General features: G+C 39.4%; 3 protein-coding genes and 1 non-coding gene across 5 annotated transcripts; 2 read left to right on the top strand and 2 right to left on the bottom strand.

Moving 5' to 3' along the window:
* The first annotated feature begins 6,927 nt into the window (after positions 1-6,927).
* LOC141844239 (transcription factor bHLH123-like) lies at positions 6,928-9,144 on the top strand. Of its 2 annotated transcripts, none has more exons than XM_074732271.1 (7): positions 6,928-7,259; positions 7,362-7,722; positions 7,800-7,916; positions 8,016-8,081; positions 8,167-8,232; positions 8,338-8,397; positions 8,479-9,144. In XM_074732271.1, exons 1-7 carry the CDS (start codon positions 6,970-6,972, stop codon positions 8,629-8,631), a joined length of 1,113 nt encoding a protein of 370 aa, XP_074588372.1. In that variant the 5' UTR covers positions 6,928-6,969; the 3' UTR covers positions 8,632-9,144. The 2 variants fall into 2 exon arrangements, with proteins under 2 accessions (XP_074588372.1, XP_074588371.1); XM_074732270.1 differs by having other exon boundaries at positions 7,359-7,722.
* A 912-nt stretch (positions 9,145-10,056) lies between these two features.
* On the top strand, positions 10,057-10,128 carry TRNAD-GUC (transfer RNA aspartic acid (anticodon GUC)). The gene has a single exon. It is a non-coding gene; the product is annotated as a tRNA-Asp (tRNA).
* A 350-nt stretch (positions 10,129-10,478) lies between these two features.
* LOC141843814 (uncharacterized) lies at positions 10,479-13,104 on the bottom strand. Its single transcript, XM_074731837.1, has 3 exons — positions 12,479-13,104; positions 12,296-12,373; positions 10,479-11,944 (listed from the first exon to the last, which is right to left on the bottom strand). The coding sequence occupies exons 1-3, from the start codon at positions 13,049-13,051 to the stop codon at positions 10,697-10,699; spliced, it is 1,899 nt and encodes a 632-aa protein (XP_074587938.1). The 5' UTR covers positions 13,052-13,104; the 3' UTR covers positions 10,479-10,696.
* A 2,526-nt stretch (positions 13,105-15,630) lies between these two features.
* LOC141844326 (uncharacterized) lies at positions 15,631-18,963 on the bottom strand. Its single transcript, XM_074732363.1, has one exon. The coding sequence runs from the start codon at positions 18,961-18,963 to the stop codon at positions 17,065-17,067; it is 1,899 nt and encodes a 632-aa protein (XP_074588464.1). The 3' UTR covers positions 15,631-17,064.
* Between the last annotated feature and the right edge of the window lie 19 nt (positions 18,964-18,982).

Below are 18,982 nucleotides of genomic sequence, written 5' to 3'. Positions count from 1 at the left end.
TAATATCAACTCTAACAATTATATTCTAGCCACCTGATGAAGTCAATTGAAAAAAAAAAAATCCTCTAGTCTATTTGAATGCCAAATGTCACTGTTGGAAGCCAAAGAAACTACTTTAATCCATTCCATCAATATATATACATAGTGTCCAGTATTTTCGATCAATTTAACTTAAAGAATAATCTATTGCTAGAGTTTGTTCCCTAGAGGTTTCATCTACTACATCTTAATCGTAGAGATACATACTCATCAATAAAGTTATCCAAATCAATGACATTCCATGCATCCTACTTAAAGAGTACGCAACGCAACACAACGCAACGTTCTCTATGCTCTAATTAATAAACTATCCGCTAATGCCCTTTAAACTCTTATTTTGAAAGCTTGCTGATTAGGTGAACGTAACCTTCCTCTATATACAATCAATTAATATTTCATCAATTCTTTCAGAACTTTGTAGTCAAGTCATTCTTTTTATTAATTTCTTAATCATATTAATTATGTCCCAGTGTCAGGTTTTGGTTGTTCAATCCTCGATCATCTTCCATTTAAAGTTTAATATCTGAAAAAGAGAAAGGAAAAAGTTGTTTGCATTACCTTTGTGTAAGAATGTGTTAAACATTAAAGAAAGGAGTTGTTTTAACAAATTCTTTTGTTCACTTGCTCTTTGAGAGGACGACCGAGGAATGCTTTGCTTTGCTTAATGAGTCAAATCGTTTTGGTGATTTAGTTATTAGTTGGATTAGTTCAACTAGCAAAATAAAATGATGCTAAAAAAAAAACAGTGATGTTTTTATGAAATAAAAAAAAAATTTGCTATATATCCTTTAGCATATGTTTCCTTGGAGGAAAAAAAATGAGGGGAAAACTCAAAAGACAAAAAAAAACAGAAATTAAAACTCCAGAGTTTACTTAAGCAAAGGAAGATTAAAGGGAGAAAAGATATGATTAGAGGTATAGACGATTTTTCTCTGATTCATCTACTAGATAAATCTAGAGCATAGCTTAACCTCTAGAATATTATTCGTTCCTAGTGGGATTCATCCAACTAATCATAGAGATAGATGAACCGAGGTCAATCTCCAGAATTATTTCTATTGAAATTTGAACTATAGTCTTCTTATTTTGCTTTCTGAGTGCTTTACCACTGCACCATACTTGTGGGGGGTTTAGTTGTTCTTCTGAGTTATTTTTTTAATGCTAGAGGGGTGAATAGCGATTTGTAAACAAAAATAAATGTATAAATAATATTAAAAGAAATTGAAATGAACAATTTATACTAAGAAATTTTACTTTGATCACTATTTGTAGCTTTGGTTTGCCTCTTGAGGTGCGAAACTGCAACATCACTATCCTTCAAAACCCCAATAATAAACATTGAAAGCTTACTCAAAACTCTTTTTTATAGCTTTTAGGTGGAGATTGATTTTCGCCTATAACAATTGTTTATCACTATCAGTTATTTGCTCCATTGAAATTAACTGTTGCACTTGCAAAACCGTTGCACTTTAGTTCGGTTACTAAATATAATTTAGTCTTAAAATCCCAAAAGCCCCATGGCCTCCCTCGCAGCCAACCTCGTGGTCGAACCTGTAGCTAGCCACGCGCTAGGCCCCGCGGCGAGGTTGCGGTCGGCCCATGGTTGAGGTACCTTGCAGTGATGAGAGGGGAGAGGAGAGGAGAAGCTTATCGAGGCTGGAGAAGAGATCACGCTGGGGTCAGAGAGGAGATCATGTTGGGGCTGAAGATCAAGATTCAGAATGAAATTATGGTTCAAAGCGAGGGAGAGACGCGTCAAGGCTTTTGGGATTTTAGTGCTAAATTTAATGACCAAACTATAGTTTGATCGCTAATTTAACGATCGAATTATGGTTCTATCGCTAACTATAGTTCAGACGTGTCGGGGTTGACCGTTTGAGATTTTAGAGTTAACTTTAGTCACTGAAACATAGTTCGGTCGCCGAACTATAGTCCAGTCGCTAATTATATATAATTCTAACGCATCGGGGGCCGACCGTTTGTGATTTTAGGATTAAGTTTAACGACCGAATTAAGGTTCGATTGCTGTAATCAGTGACTGAACTATGATTCAGTCGTTAAATTGACAATTGACTTATGGTTCGGTCGCTATATTAGCAATCAAACCTTAATTTGGTGGTTAACTATAGTTCGGACATTGGTCATTTGGGATTTAAGGTTAAGTGTAGCGACCGAATTATAAGTCAATCAGTAAATTAGCAACCAATATAATATTTTGATCGTTAATATAACGATCGAACTATATATTTCGATCGTTAATATAACGATCGCATTAAAGTCTATCATTATTTACCTGTCACTAAATATTACTTTGGTTGCTAAATTTTTGACCGAACTATAGTCCGTCGTTAATTCCGTCGTTGTTTTATAATATTCTTGTAATGACTTTTACCAACTCTAATTTGACTACAAACAATCAATTATTACTGTTCATCAGTCGATTGATGCCTAAATAGTCGAGTGTCGTAGTCGATTTAGAAATCTTCTGTTCGCTGCAATAGTGATATCAATCGACTATTATTGTTCATCAATATTAATCAATTGATGTCAATCAATTGAGTCTTCGTAATCGAATTTAAAATATTTTGTTTGTTGCTACAGTTTCATTAGTTGATTGTTATTGTTTATTAATCAATTGATTTGTGATTAGTCGAGTATAATAGTCGAGTTTTAAATTTTTATTTTCACTACTACAATGTCATCAATCGATTGATCAAACATATCAATCAACTATTACTGTAGTAGAAAACATCGTAGTAGAAACATTACTCGATTGATGACAATGTCCATAGTCAACTGATGACAATGTCCATCAATCGATTGTACTATAGCAGAAATACTATCGCGGTACTGAAAATATTGTTCACACTGAATACCTTTATGTTAAGGGATGCTCATATTTTCTCAAAAACTTCCTCGTATGTTTAGTACCTATCAACTCTGACTTACTAGGGTCTCATCCTTGTCTAATATCTAATTGACCTTAATCAACTATGATTTTTTTTCCAACGTCCAATCAACCTTAATCTACTAGATTTTTGTTGTCTAGCATCAATAAATCCTAATCTTTTGGGACTTCCTCATTACATAGTATTCGATCAATCTTGACTTACCGGGACTTCATCTTTGCTTAATATCCGACTAACCTTGACCTGTCAAAACTTCCCATCTTGTGCATAATATCTGATCAACCTTGATTTGTCAGGATTTCACTTTCTCATGCCTAAGATTTGATCTTTCATGACCACTTAGGATTTTCCTCATTATCAAGTGTTCTGCCAACGTCAATCTCACTTGGACTTTGTCTTTGCCAATTTTCTGTTGGACTTTAAACCGTCAAGTATCAGATCAACGATGATCCATTTGGATTTCTCCTCCACTGTCAAATATCTAACTTTGACTTGACTTATTTGACTTTTTGCTTTAGTCAACAAATATATTAATCAACTATCAAGTATCTAATCAACTTGAACTTAATGACATCTTATTTAATTAACTAATATATTAATCAAATATCAAAACTAACTCATGATCAAACTTGATTAATCAAGATTGTTCAACCTGATTAACTTTAATTCATAGCACAACAATGATGATGAGAAGAATAAAAACCATGAAAAGTTTCACGCTACTCTTCCTTACCGTCATGTCAATATCCTTAATATAACCCTAAACACACACTTCAGCATTTCAATAAAAGATAGAATCCGTCATTCCAGCGATCTTACACGATCGGTCCCACGATCATCTGCGAGAAGATAAATCGAGAAGTTGATCATGACGGAAGAGAGTATTGCCTCGGCTTCGTCAAAATTCGATCCTTCTCCACTTTAACAAGTCTACGTCATAACCAACTCAACACCTAAATAAACAGTACACATCATCATGATGCCACATTTGGATCATCAAAATCAAACAAGCTGACTTGACCTGATAAATATGATCTCTTTAATTTCTTTAGTGTTGATTGAAAAAAAAAAACCCTTAGTCTTTAAACATCTGCAACTCGACGTTTTGAAGACCAGAGGCCTTGATATGTTTATGCAAGTGGTAGATCTTGATGAGACCTACCTTATAACCTTAGCTTAAAAGATTGGATACTGCAATTTAAGGCGCTAAGTTGACCGCTTAATTAATCCTAGAGCTAGGGTTTATATTTTACGAAGGAAAAGGAAACCGGGTTGACCACGCGGGTTTTATCATAGCTTATGATATCGTTAACAAAGGTCAATGTTTAGTATAGGAATTGCCGGGTCAACTCTTCCACGTGGAACACGCATGAGGAGACAGTGAAAAGATTGCCTAACCTACCTACGTTATGGTGGACACCTATACTTGCACTCCTCCTTTTGTCCACGGATACTCCAATTTCTTGAATATATTTAATTTCCTCTATCTCCTTAGCTTAATTAATTATAATTCTCTAAAAATCCTCTTTAGATTCACTTCAATATCGGTCATTGACATCACTATTATAGAAATGCAAGTTAGCTGGTAAGTCCAATTTTTTATTTATTTTTATTTTAAAAAAAAACACTAGGATTGAGACTTATCAACTAAATGGAGGCGACTAGATGAGCAAAGAAATCTTGGCCAACCATGCTGACTCTTGGTCAACTATTTTTATTCTTTAACTTTGAGTTTTTATTGTCTTCTCTCTCTTGCCATTGAGTCAGATCAAAGTTAATACAATGTTCGACTCCATACCACACGTTAAAACTATCCTCCTATATATATATATATATATATATATATATATATATATATATATATATATACACAGCAGTGATCTGTGTGGGCTTCGCGTGGGCGACATTCTACGTGGCTTCCACGTGGCTGGGACCGACCGCGCTCGCGTGAGAGAAAAGCCTCGTCTCCGCGATTCTTCTCCAAGCCCTAACAGAGCGCGCGATTCCTTCCTCCAACCCTACGCGATCTCCTCCTTTCTCTTCGCCGCCGCAACCCCAACCGCAGAAAAACCCCGCTCGCGATCTCTTCTCCGCAGAAAAGCCTCCCTCCTCGCGATCTCTTCCCCACAGAAAAACCCTAACCCTCCGCCTAAACTCCCGATTCATCCTCCCCTCGCTCTCAGCCCGCTCCCAACCCCGCTCCCAACCCTGCTCGGGATCTCTCGTGGCCAGGAAAGCAGAGGTCTTTCTCCCCTGCTCTCTTCTCCCCTCACGTGCCTGCACTGCTCGCTGCTCACCGCCGCCCTGCTCGGGATCTCTCGTGGCCAGGAAAGCAGAGGTCTCTTCTCCCCTGCTCTCTTCTCCCCTCACGCGCCTGCATTGCTCGCTGCTCACCGTCGCCAACCTCTGCGCCAGGATTTGCAGGGTATAATTTAGGGTTTAAATTGCATTTATTTTGGAATTATTTCACAGCAATATGAAATAATTCCATTCCATTCCCGATCCCATCGTGGTTAAAGCCTGATGAAGACCATGAAGACGCCTCAGGATGTGTTGGAGCGGATGCTCTGGACTCACCCAGTATTGCTTGTTTAATAGCACTCTCCTCTTCCTCTGAACCCCAAGGGAGAATCTTCATTGATTTCTCAAGTTGGAACCTCTGGTCCACTCTCTTGAGGAAGTACCCATACATGACAGAAGCAGCATAAACTTGGCCAACTTTTGACGGCTGATGGATACATCCTGAGGAAAGTTTTCCTCTGATTTACTTTCCGCCCTCCCAAGTAAACAGGGCTTAGAGTTACATAATTTCAAACGGTTCCAAACAGAAGAAAATCATGAATGTTATCAAACAAGGTTTTTTTTCCCTTCTAAAATATCTTGTCGAGCTTGTCAGTTCATATTCTTAGACTCCTCAAATTAGAAGAACATCATGAATGTTGTATCTCTCATAATGATTTTAAATTTTACAGTTGAACTCATATCACTTGGATTTTAATTGTGTGTGTTTTTTTATGTTACACATCCATTATTAATTTGACTATTTCCAAGGTCAAAAGGAGACCTATTGTCGTTTCCCACCAATGACCAAGAGCCAATGCGTAGCCGCCACGTTGACGGAGGACAGCCGCATTATGAAAATTTGACAGACCGCGGCGAGCGGTCAATATATTTGTCGTTACGCTGAGCAGACCGATACGTGGCCCATGTGGAGACGGCTGTTGACCTTGAGCACGCGCGTGCGCTCGGCGGGTCCCGTGTTGACCTCTACCGACAGCAAGCAGCCGGTGGCGTGCCAGCTGAAGGACGCGCCGGCGCCGCCTAGTGAATAAAAAAAAGGGGAAAAAAGAACAATTTGATAACTTCACGTTAATGTTTCACTCGCACTTATTTCTCTAAATTATTTTAGATAGAATACAGTCGTGTTAAATTCTAATTATATTATGAGAGGATAAGATGAATAAATTTATAGTTCATGAAAGCGTACAGATTGGATTTGAGGAGTGAATATAGCGGGCAGAGTCATGCTTCACTAGGGAATATTTTGATGGGACACCTGATGGATTTAAGACATTTTTTTTAAATTTTATTCTTCTTTTATTCTGAAATTAAAAATTATTTTAGGTATGACAGAAAAACAGCTTGCATTTGTCTTAGAATTGAGTGGGAGAAGTAGGTAGGTCTAATATGTGAAAAATCTTCTTTTTAAAAGAAATAAATTTATTTATCATCATTTTAGATGATTTATGCTATAAATATATAAAATTTTAATACCAATTGAGAATAATAAATAAAAAAGAATCAATCTTATTTAGATAAAATATATAATAGAAGTAACTCGAACAATTAATGATCGATCGGTTCGACCTTTGATCCGATTCACGACCACTTTCGTGTGCCGGTTGGGTTGGGGTCCACCAGATGGCTTTATATAAGTGGCGGGTATTAATAATAATTCATCATTCCTTCTCCTACCAAACCTCTACCCCTCTTCATCTCCACACCTCAATTCCATCCATCCATGGCCGGTCACCAGTTCCAACCGAGCAGCAGCTGGTGGGCTGCTGCAGCCGCCCCCTGCCGGCCGGACGCCGTCAGCCTCCCCGCCACACCGCCCTTCGTCAGCTGCTCCACCGTGCTCGGAAGAAGCCTCAACTATTACGACGAGATGACCAGTACTACGTCATCATCCGCGTCGGTCTGTAACAGTTCAGTGACCTTCCAGGACCACCCTTCCGCTCCGGCGATCCCTTCGCCGCCGATGGATCACTTCCACGCCCCCCATGACTACTGGAGTCAAGTGCCCTTCTGGTATTCCGTGATCTTCTCTTATCATCATGTAATTAATTAGTTTCTAGGGTTTCTGATCGATTGAGCTAGCCTGAACTAATTACTTGATTTAATTCGTAGCAGCGGAGTGAGATCGGAGAACAGTTTCCACGGCTTGCTTCAGGAAGACGTGATGAATATGGACATGAATCCACTGGGGAATCCATTGGACATCTCATCAATCGATCAGTCCTCCTCCTTCGCATCACCTTACGCGTTGCTGCACGGGCTCAATCTCGAGCAAGATGGCGGATCGCTGAGCTCTTTCGATGGTCGGCTGATCCAAGTGCCGAGGCAACAGCTTCAGTTCTCCGGCGAGGATCTCCTTTGGAATTCAACCGCAACTGCAACCGCAACCGCAGCCGAGCACCATAACTTGAGGCCTCCTCCTCAGCCTCCCCGCCATCAAAGCTCAAGTAGCTACAGCAGCAATAACCTTCTCAAGGTCAGTCCCTTAATTTACTTATTATGGTATCATTTTTCTCTCATTCGATCCAAGCTGTAGCTGGGCCATGCATGCAGGCACCTTCCACTTTAGGAACGAAGACTTCCATGGAGAATAGGAAGAACAGTAGCGAACCACCTCCCAAAAGGACTAGAATTGAGACTAATTCGTCCCCATTACCGACGACATTCAAGGTACATATGCAAATTAAAGATCGAGTTCCATGTCCTTTTAATCAAGTATATATCAAACTAACGATCGATTAATGCGCGTGATTGCGTTTGTAAATTCAGGTGAGAAAAGAAAAATTAGGGGATAGAATTACTGCACTCCAACAATTAGTCTCACCTTTTGGAAAGGTACTGAAAGTAAAACCTATCGACCTCTTTAATTTGCTTGCCACACATCTTAATAAATTATTTCTCTAACTCCATTATTCTGCAGACCGACACCGCATCAGTATTGCACGAGGCGATCGACTACATCAAGTTCCTCCATGATCAAGTTCGCGTAAGTCGATCGATCGACACCATGTTGGAAATGTTTTAAGTTGTGTATGAATAAAGGTCATATATATTCCTAGCTATAGCTCTCACACTGCAATTGTTCGATCAGGGACTGAGTGCCCCCTACCTAAAGAATGGTCATCCAGTGCAGCTGCATCATCAAATAATGGTATGCAACTAGGGTTTTCTATCTAATCTATCTATATCAACTATTTCATTTACTTTAATTCTGAATATATATACATGACAGAATTTGGAGAAATCAAAGGGAAGTGATGTGCAAACCCAAGACCTAAGAAGCCGAGGATTGTGCCTAGTTCCGATCTCAAGCACATTTGCAGTTGCTAATGAGATCCCAACTGATTTCTGGACTCCTACCTTTATGGGAGGAGCCTTAATTTAGGTAGGCAGGTGTGTAATAGTCATCAGTGTTTTTAAAATCGGACCGAGAAGAGCATCGATCGAATTGGCTGATCTGGTCCGGGTTTAAAAACACTGAAGATCTATATACACAAATTGATCTTCTAGTAGCTAGGCAAAATGACTCCTCATGATCAATAACATCATTTGATATGTGTTTTTATAGTGAACATAGAGAGAGTAAAGGGGAAGGAAAGACAAGTGTATGGTGGTGACCCAACAACACTAGGCATGGAATTTTGGGACACCACTATAGTTGTTGTTGTTGTTGTTGTTGTATTTGATGATGAAAATGGGAACAGGTGGGGGAACATGGCATGATTAGTGGTTTGGAGTAGAATGGGGCCAGGGAATTAGTTAATTGATGTTGTGTACTATATGTATTTTTCTTCTTCTTCTTCTTCTTCTATCTTCCTAAAAAATTACAAATTATTATTTGGAGGAGAGAAAAAAGAAAAGGAATAACAAGACCAAGTATATGGCTTTTCTGACAAAAGATCAACTTCTTCTTGATTGTCTATTTGAATTTAGATATATGTTAGTGGAAGTCTGAGAGGGTGATCCTCAAGTTCTTTATTTTGTACTTGAATGAAATTATTGTCCTTCTTCCATGTGTTGATTGGGTAGACATGTTAATTGGGATTGGATCCCTTGGTTCCTTTGTGATTGATTAGTAAGGAAGCATTTGTAATTCCATATTAGACGAGCACTTTTCTCGAGTGAGTGAGGTTCGAAATGTTTATACGAATGTGAATTTGGAGGTGCAGTTGGAAGTAACATTTCTCTTGCATGTTGTGCTAACTCCATAGTTCACTAATTGGAACACGTTGCGGTTGCTCGGTAGTTTTAGTGAATTAAGTAGCCTATAGTTTTAACTTGAAGAAACAATTGTTACCACCATTGGAAGTGGCATAATCTATTGAAAACTAACATGCAATTCCCTTCACGAAAAATGACACGAAAAGGGGTGTGCCACCATTAAAAGTGCATCATCCATATAACATCAAACAACCAAGAGTAAATTCTTAAATATTCGCATGATTTGATCATGAAAGTGTTTGCGCAAGCCTAGAGGTTAATTTGGAGAGTTCAAAAATTAATAGGAGGCAAGTAGCTATACTTGTAGATATGGCAACTTCAGTTTATAAAAATCCTTAAAAAATTTCTTTTATTGCTAATTATAAAATTTTTCTATCAATACTAACAGATATGCTAATTGCCTTCTTTATATTTTTTTTATCACAGAATAATAAAGTCACAATTTTTATCTTTCAAAAATTAAAATGAACTCAGACTCACAACATCAGAGCCGTAATGTGTTACATTATCTGAGGCCAAAAATGCATTCTATTGTTTCAACGGAGACGAGTTATTTTAAATTTTGACTATTTAACAAGCATCCAACACAGTCGTTGTAGTATAGTGGTGAGTATCCCCGCCTGTCACGCGGGAGACCCGGGTGCGATCCCCGGCAACGGCGGTTTTTTGAAAATTCATTTTTTTTGTTTTAGTTTGCAACTCTAAAAAAGACAAGTTTTGTGAGCGAGAACTGGAATCAAAATGTAATGTAGTGGTGAATATCCTCGCCTGTCTCGTTGGAGATCCGGGTTCGATCCCTGGCAACGGCGGTTTTTTGAAAATTCATTTTTTTTGTTTTAGTTTGCAACTCTAAAAAAGGCAAGTTTCGTGAGCGAAACAATTCATGGAATCAAAATGTAATAACTTTTTTCTCCAAATACTATTGGAACAACTTTTGCAGCTGCCAATTGGAAGAACTTAGTGATCAGGTAAAATTAATTCTTCAGAAAGAATTGAAAACAGCAGAAATAATTCAATAGCATCGCATAAATTATCTGTTATACCATACCTATCGCCAATACATCAGTTATTACAACCAAACCTCCTAGGATGTTGATATACAACAACATGTTATGCTTCAAAATACAAAGAAAGACTTATTGTCTCGAGCAATTGAACAAGCTGAATAATGATCATAAAACTTGGTAGGCGGAGAAAGGCCTTCCAAAACAAGAATCCCTTTTTCAGCTTCACATGCCTCTCTTAAATGAATTGCCGCCACCCTTCCGGCGGGGCATTTTTCCACTACCAGATAAACTCCCCGGATTAAACTGCATAGAATCTGTTATTGCACTTTGTCTGGCGGCTGCCAGGAATGGCTGACCATGATTTTGATGATTACCTAGCATTGGGGAAACCCCTCGGACAGCGGGCATGGGCATCAAAGGTGCTTGGCCAATGCCAATTTGTCCCATCAGAGCAGGGGACACTAGAGCAGCAGAAGAATTTATGCCTATTTGTGGTAAATTTTGAGTGCTCAGCATCTGGAAAAATTGTGGATGAGACGGCATCAAAATATTGTTTTGTTGCTGGTGAAGCAGAGCTTGATTCTCCAGCTGTTGGTTTAGAAACAAATTCATCTGCAATCCAGTCATAGCAGCAATCTGCTGCTGCATTCCATGAGCAAGAATCACATTCTGAAGCTCTTGCATTGGAACTGAAGGTGGCCAAAAAGTTTGCTGCTGCTGCTGCAGAGGTATAGGCATTCTGAGAGCCATGGAAGGATTCGTTTGCTGCAAAAATGGCATTGCATGGCCTGGGGCAGCATTTTGATGTTGTGACAGTTGATAGGATGGAGTAGCAAGATTGCTTACAGCGTTGACAGCTAGTGAGGCTGCCTGTGCAACTCCACTTCCACTAGCCAAATGTCGGGAAGACAATGACTTGACTGGACCAGAATTGCATAACCTCGAAGGTTTGTTACGACCATGTGCACCAGGGCCTGATCGTTCCACAGTTTCTGGACCATCAGAGAAAGTTGGAATCTTGCTCTCGTTAGCCCCTGTACATTTATCCTTAGTTTTCTTTTTCTGAGTGCCCTTTTCTCGATTCCCAAATTTGAAATCATCAGTTCCTCTCTTTGTCTGACGCAGAGATCTCTTATACTCTGTTTCCTTTTCATCATCTGAAAACTCCATCTCATTGAAGACCTCCTCATCATTCTCACCAGATGCATCATATCCTCTCTTAGAAATGTCCTTATCGAGGACATAGGCAGCAAATTCCATAACAAAAGAGACGGCAGTTCCCTCACTAATCCCAACTGGAACATCTTTCTCAGAATTATACCGAACAACATAGTATGGGTTCTTTACTGGCCCAAATATTTCATCTACTATACCCAATGGGATCCTGGTTTCTGTAATCCACAGAATGGAACCCTCATTTAAAGGATTGTGATTCACTGAGCCCTCAACAATAACTCTATTACCCAATACCTGATGAGAGAAATAACAAGAAGCCATTAATCTAAGACGTCTAACAAGAACAGCATCCAAATCACACCTTTAATCTGCTTTGCAAACATGACTAATATATAATTAACAAAAAAAAAACAACAACAAAGAATATAAGTGTATCACATGGCCATCATTCACTGGAAAGGAATATGTACAATCTCATGGTCATGGATCATCTCGAAACAGTGATAGTCAGCAAAGATTTGGGGTTCCAAACACAGTGTTTCCTTATTAAAAAGTAAGCTTGACTAGGAAAGAACATGATGGTTTATTCTTTAATCTATCAGAAAGTTGAAAATTACCAAATTGACAGATGGCTAGGCAACTTACAGATGAAATCAACCCCACTGGAATTGTCTGGTGATGCGGTTCCAAAGAGACTTCAACAGGAGGGACTGGAGGAAGAACCTGCACTATAACCATGTCAACAAGTATTCATTGCAAGAAATATCATACAAGTAAACTCATAACATCAATTTCTAGTTTAGGAAGTGAAAGACAAGACTTTTCAACCTCAAGCTCATTTTTGGACTTGACAGGACATCTCGAAACCTCTTCTTCATCGTCGCTCCCAATAAGGCCCTCTTCGATGCCCACTCCACCAACACCATGAGATCCGGCATCATCCTCTTTCTCATCTTCGCTACTGCTTGTTGAAGTAGACGAGTCGGAGTCTTCGCTCGACGATTCATCGCTCTCAGAGTCGTCCGAGCTTGTCTCACCGCTTTCCGAACCACTATCCGTATCGTCATCTTCTGAAAGAGGATGTTGTCGCGGACCCTGTCCCGCAGCCACAGGGATAAGTGGATTGGGTAATAGGTCTTCGCAATTCCCAGACAAGCTAACGCCCTCCATCTTCTCATAGATGGGAATATCCAACTCCGAGCTGTTGGACATGAAAGCGGCCTTCAGCGCGGACGAGACGGATTCTCCGTCTCCGTTGCTACTTGGAACAAAGACGCCTTCGTCTACTGTGCTGGATTCTCTTGGCGCTTCTACAAGGAGATCGGAGGCAGGAGATCGAGGTAGAGATCCATGGGCGGCGCCGCCGTCCGACGAGTTAGGGTTTCTCTTTTCTTCGTCCATCGATGGAAGGGGAAGAAGTAGAGTTTCCGCCGACGGCGATGATAGGGTTTAAGAGGAACAGTTGGCTCTAGCAACGTAAAATATTTACAAAAATTTCCTCGAGAAATATGTAATAGCATCGGAGCCTTATAATTTAATAATAAATTTTAATACATGTGTTATGTATCAACAAATTTAAAGACGATATTTACTAAATTTTAGTAAAATGCCCCCCTTAAAATTTACAAACACACAGCACTAATAAATTATGAAACTCTGAAGAAGTAATTTGAAAAAGCACATAAATTATAATGGAAAAAATTTTACAGCATAAATTGAAAACTTGACAGACAATTCTGGAAAATAGACCATAAATAATTAAATCGAGTGAACTACTATACAGGTCCGGGCGAATAAAAATTTACTTAAATCAAATAAATCAATCAAATTTAAAATTTTAATTTAATTATTTCAAAATTTTAATTTTTTTAAAAAAATTAATTAATTCAATTTAAATTTAAATTTAAAATTTTTATTTGATTAAATCAAATTAATTAAACAAATAAATCAATAAATTTTTAAGTAAATGAATCTATAAATTCTTAACTTATTAATAAATCTTCCATAACACTTTAAAAAATAATTATTTCAGTTAATTCGATTTTTAATCGAATTAACTAATGTTTTACCAAGTTGTAATTTGATCGGTTTAATTAGTTAAAAAAATCAATTTGATACAATTCGATTTAGATTAATTTATTTCAATTCAATTTTAATCTAATACTCAGTCCCAATCTACTATCATATATAGAGCTCCAAAAAAATACCCTTGATTATAAGAAAATTCTAAAGATTGTTGTCAAAAATATTGATTTCCATAAGACTATATTACACCTGAAATATTATTCTGATCATAGATTTGATTTCTTTATTTTATATGAGATTTTAGATTTTAATGGTAGTGAAAGTGATAGTGTTAAGATAAATATATGTAATTATTTAAACAAGATAAAAAAAAATAAATTAAGATGATAAAGTTAAAGAAATAAGTGACGATTATACTGTCGTATTTCAATTATAAAGTTAAGAAAAATATTCAAATAATATATATATATATATATATATATATATTCAATTATATGAGTCCTGATCTCCTGCGCGAACCACCGTACGCGACACCTGCGCACCGCTCCGACCCACCGCCGTTTCCACCGCCGTCGCGCCGCCGTCCGGTCACCGACGGCCACCGGACCGGATGCGTTGGAAAGCCATCTCGCTGGCGCTCCGGCCGGGGCCGGATTCCGGCCGGATTGTGGCCGGAATCCGGCCAGAAACGCGACAGAACGGCTGTTGGCCGATTTCAGCGGAAATCGGCCGGATTCCGGCCGAATCACGGCCGGAGACCGGCCGCGGTCGACGCGCCGGCGCCGGGCGCGTCGACCGCGGCCGGTCTCCGGCCGTGATTCGGTCGGAATCCGGCCGATTTCGGCCGGAATCGGCCAACAGTAGCTGTTGGCCGATTCCGGCCGAATTCGGCCGGATTCAGGCCGAATTTGGCCGGAATCCGACCACCGGACCCGGCGCCGGTGAGTTGCGCATCCATCGGTGCCGGTCCGGTGGCCGGAGATGGCCGGACGCCGGTGAACAGCTGCGGTGAAGGAGCAAACGTCCGAGGAGAAACACTGTGCGTCGATCGGAGAAATGGACGGTGTTGATTGCGTCGCGCACGGGGAGCGCAGGATAACGGAGCGCAGGTGATCAAATTTCTATATATATATATATATATATATATATATATATATATATATATATTTTAAAGTAATTCATATTTCAAGATGAAATATTAGTATTGTTATGATATGATCAATTATCACCATATATAATTCTATAAAGAATCATGAATTCTTTGATTATTTATGTATTATTTGAAAATGCAATAATATAAATATGATAATAAAAAAGAGACAATACAAAAGTATATAAACTATAATAACAAATAAAAATAGACTGGCCAACATTAACACTTCCATATAATAATTTTGTCAAAGGTCATCCTGTTACAAAAGTCATAATTTTGATTACTCAATAACCAATTTAGTCTCATAATAAAGACTAACTAATTACACCAAAAGATACAATCAATAGAATTAAATCTACCTATAAGGTACACATGAACTTCAAATTGATTGGATTAAGCTATCAAAATTGGCTCATTGCACATTGAACAAATGGAAAAAAAAAGAAACAACTTTCATGAGGATATATAAAATTTGTACAAGAACCCCTTCCATCCAAGAGCAAGTGCTTCCCAAATTAGCCAGCTCAAATTTTAATTACTCATTCTGCATCACATGTTTTGCTCCAAAGTAGTATTTGTAGGTGGATCAGACAAAAGCTCCCTTCACAAGTTTTCATTGCAGAAGATTGTTTGCTGTACCAGAAGAAATTTTGCTTCCTTGGTGTTTAATACTGTCTGATCACAATCAAAATGCTCTGAACAAATTTAGAGATCAACATGAGTCTTGACAAGCAACAACAATTAGTTATCTACTAGTATCCTTGAGCTAAATATAAAAACCAATCATTTCATCAACCATCGATAGTGGCTTTTCTATTAAAGATTGAAATGCAATTGCTGATAATATGTAGAATGCATATTGTCAATGATTAGCTAAAAGAACTAAAGAGGAGTCATAAAGCTAAGTTACAGGAATCACAAATACCACAATAATCACATTTGAAGTAGCATTGTTAGGTACCAGTATAGACTAATGATTTTGAGCATACAGGAGAAAAACAAAAGAGCAACATCAAAGCATGAGCCTAAAATTATAACTCAACATTAATGGTCGTGTATAGTTTTAGCAGAATGAAAGATGAGAAGAAATCAATACGATTTTGAACTTCAACTTGAGGTTGTTGCACATCCTATTCTGAGAAGATCTGCACTATACAGCTATACTTAATCAGATCAAGTTTCCAATTTCATGCAGTGTATCAATCAGCAGCAGCACAGTTGTCAAGACTGCATATAAGATCTGCTTAACGTCCTGCAGGGTGACTTACAAGACAATGAATCATAATTCTTCATTTGTCTAAATCGTATATTCATTTGGCAAATGTAAAGTGGTCATTTAATTTCTTTCCACTCAACAGACTGCAAATAAGAATTGTTCAATGTCCTTGAGGCAGACTTGAAAGATTATGATTCATGATTCTTCATTTGCCTAACTCATACCTACTTTTGGCAAACAGAAAGTGGTCATTTAATTACTCTCCGCTCACCATGGAAAGCATCAATACTCAAACCCAACAACATAATCCAATCAAACAAGAAAGAGCAGCCTTGTACAAAAGGCTTGGAAAAATCTGATGGGAAAGATAACCACACAGTCTTGTTGCTGCATTCAAAGAGATAGCTTCTGTGAATTGAACCTTGACCCAAATTGCATGGGCCTCCTTACTGGATGCAAAGACTAACCTTTAAAAAAGGGCCAATTGCAATCTTCAAATATACTAATTTCCTACGTACCAGTTAAGAATTTTGCAGTTCACCTTCTATTTTTTGAGTAGCACAAACAAAAAAAAAAATCTAGAAGCAAGTCTGTATGAGCCACTGTTGCTGCATTCAAAGAGGTAGCTTCTGTGAATTGAACCTTGACCCAAATTGCATGGACTGCCTTACAGGATGCAAAAACTCACCTTTAACAAAGGACCAATTGCAATCTTCAAATATACTAATTTCCTATGCACTAGTTAAGAATTTTGCAGTTCACCTTCTATTTTTTGAGTAGCAAGCCTTCTATTTTTTAAGTAGCACGAACAAAAAATGTAGAAGCAAGTCTGTATGAGCCGCTGTTTTTTATGTCATATAGACATCTTGTTCATTATTTGAACAAACCAAAGAGGTGAATTTGGGTATTGGCACTTCATTTTTCTGAATCTTGGAGTGTTTGGTTAGCTTCAAACAATAATCCAAGAAATAAATTGGACTAGCAGTTCAATACCTGCAACCATCTAAGTAATAACAGATACTATGAATTCAACAGTGTTTGGAACTTAACTCTCCTTCTAATGCTACCAAATCTATCATAACCAATACCAATCTTACTGTGCATTAATTTAATCGACAAGTCAGCATTTCCTGCCTTTCTAAGAGCATTAATCATAATTGTTCGAACTCTTCCAGGTACCTCACGACCCTTATCTATAATTCCATCTGCAAGCTTGCAAGCTTGCTGAAGCCGGCCTGCTTTACACAACACATTAATCATGTCTTCATGGGCTGTCTCAGGCACTACTCCCATAGGTGCCATTTCATCCAGTATTGTGCAGGCCCTATCGAACTTTCCTGAGAGGCACAGGCCAGTTGAAAGGACTCGAAAAGCTGCAGGGGTGGGAGTTATTCCCTTATCAATCATCATGTTCCAGAGTTTCAATGCCTCTTCGTTCTTGTGTTTCTTAAACAACCCATCCAAAAGTATGGTGTACGTATAAACAGTCTGATCACAGCCCTCTATCTCCATTCTCTTAAATAGTGCACAAGCCTCATCGATCCTTTCAGTTTTGACGAAGGCATCAATTAGCACATTGTAGCAGTAAGAGTCTGGCACAAAACCCTTCTCTAACATCTCGTTGAAAAGCCGTAAAGCCTCATCAACAAGCCCTGCTTTACCAAAGCCATCAATAAGGCTAGAATAGAGTATGACATTCACTGGGACATGAGATTCTTTGCAGAACGTAAACCATTCCATTGCCTTTTCTACCTTCCCAGCTTTGCAAAAGCAGTTAATTATCACACCATAAGTGACTTCATCTGGCTCAAACCCATCATCTTTCATTCTCTGGAACAGAATCATAGCTTGTTCCTCATTCCCACTCTTCGCGAATGAATCAAGTAATGCAGTATAAATAGCCACGTTGGCTTTGCAGCCCCTCCTAACCATGTTCTCCAATACTGACATCCCCTCAAATGGCTTCCCTTCCTTGGACAATCCACTTATAACCAAACTGTAAGCATGGGGTGGAATTTCTACTCCCCTCTCTTCCATTTCATGGAACAGCACCAGGCATTGATGGAAATCCTCATCAGAATAATGGCATTGCATCAATATCAGATATGTAATTTTATCAGGCTCAATCTCCTTCTCTTGCATTTCAACAAATATATCGACTGCGCTTTGTGTTCTCCCTACTTTGGAGTAACCTTTCATCAGCGTGTTGTAGGAGACAACATCAGGGACAATTCTATTCTTTTGCATCGCAGCAAAGACTTTCTCAGCCGAATCAATAAACATCGAATTCACTAGGCCATCCAACAAACAGTTGTAGCACATGAGCGACGGCTCGACCGCACTCTCCTTCATCCACCTCCAGACCCACAGCAACTCCTCTACCATTCCAACGGAGCCGAGGCTCCGTACTAACGAAGTGGTGGCAGAAGGCGACGCCGGAAGCCCACGGTCTCTGATCTCGGCAACGAGCTCCTTGATTCGACTGGTTTCTTTGGTATCGGAGGAAGAGGATAATATGTCGATCAAGGAGACACAGGAGTCAAGGTCGTGTCCGGGGTACTTCTTCTGGGTGGCGGCCCAGCGGAAGAAGGCGAGGGCCAGGTCGGGGCAGCGGCGGAGGTCAGGGGTGCGGATGATGTGGGACACAAATGCTGGAGTGAGGCGGATGATGTACTTACGGCAGAAGGCGTTGAGATCGGAGGAGAGGGAGGCCGGGGAGGAGGCGACCACGAGGGTAGCGACCCGGGAGAGCCAGGGGGATGGGTGGCTGGGGTCGGCGGGGTGGCTGGCGAGGCCGGAGACGTCGAGAAAGGGATCGATCCACTCCGGCGGAGGGGTCGGGGAGGGGGCGGCGGCGAGGAGGCGACGAAGGATGCGAGGGGAAGAGAAAAAGGGGCGAACCGAGGCTGATCGCAGCATAGCGAGAATCGGCCGGCGC

Source organism: Curcuma longa, chromosome 13, assembly GCF_044706935.1.
Source record: "Curcuma longa cultivar G26 ecotype Majalengka, Jawa Barat chromosome 13, ITB_CL_G26_1.1, whole genome shotgun sequence".
Taxonomy (NCBI): Eukaryota; Viridiplantae; Streptophyta; class Magnoliopsida; order Zingiberales; family Zingiberaceae; genus Curcuma; species Curcuma longa.
This window is presented reverse-complemented; position numbering and strand designations above follow the sequence as displayed.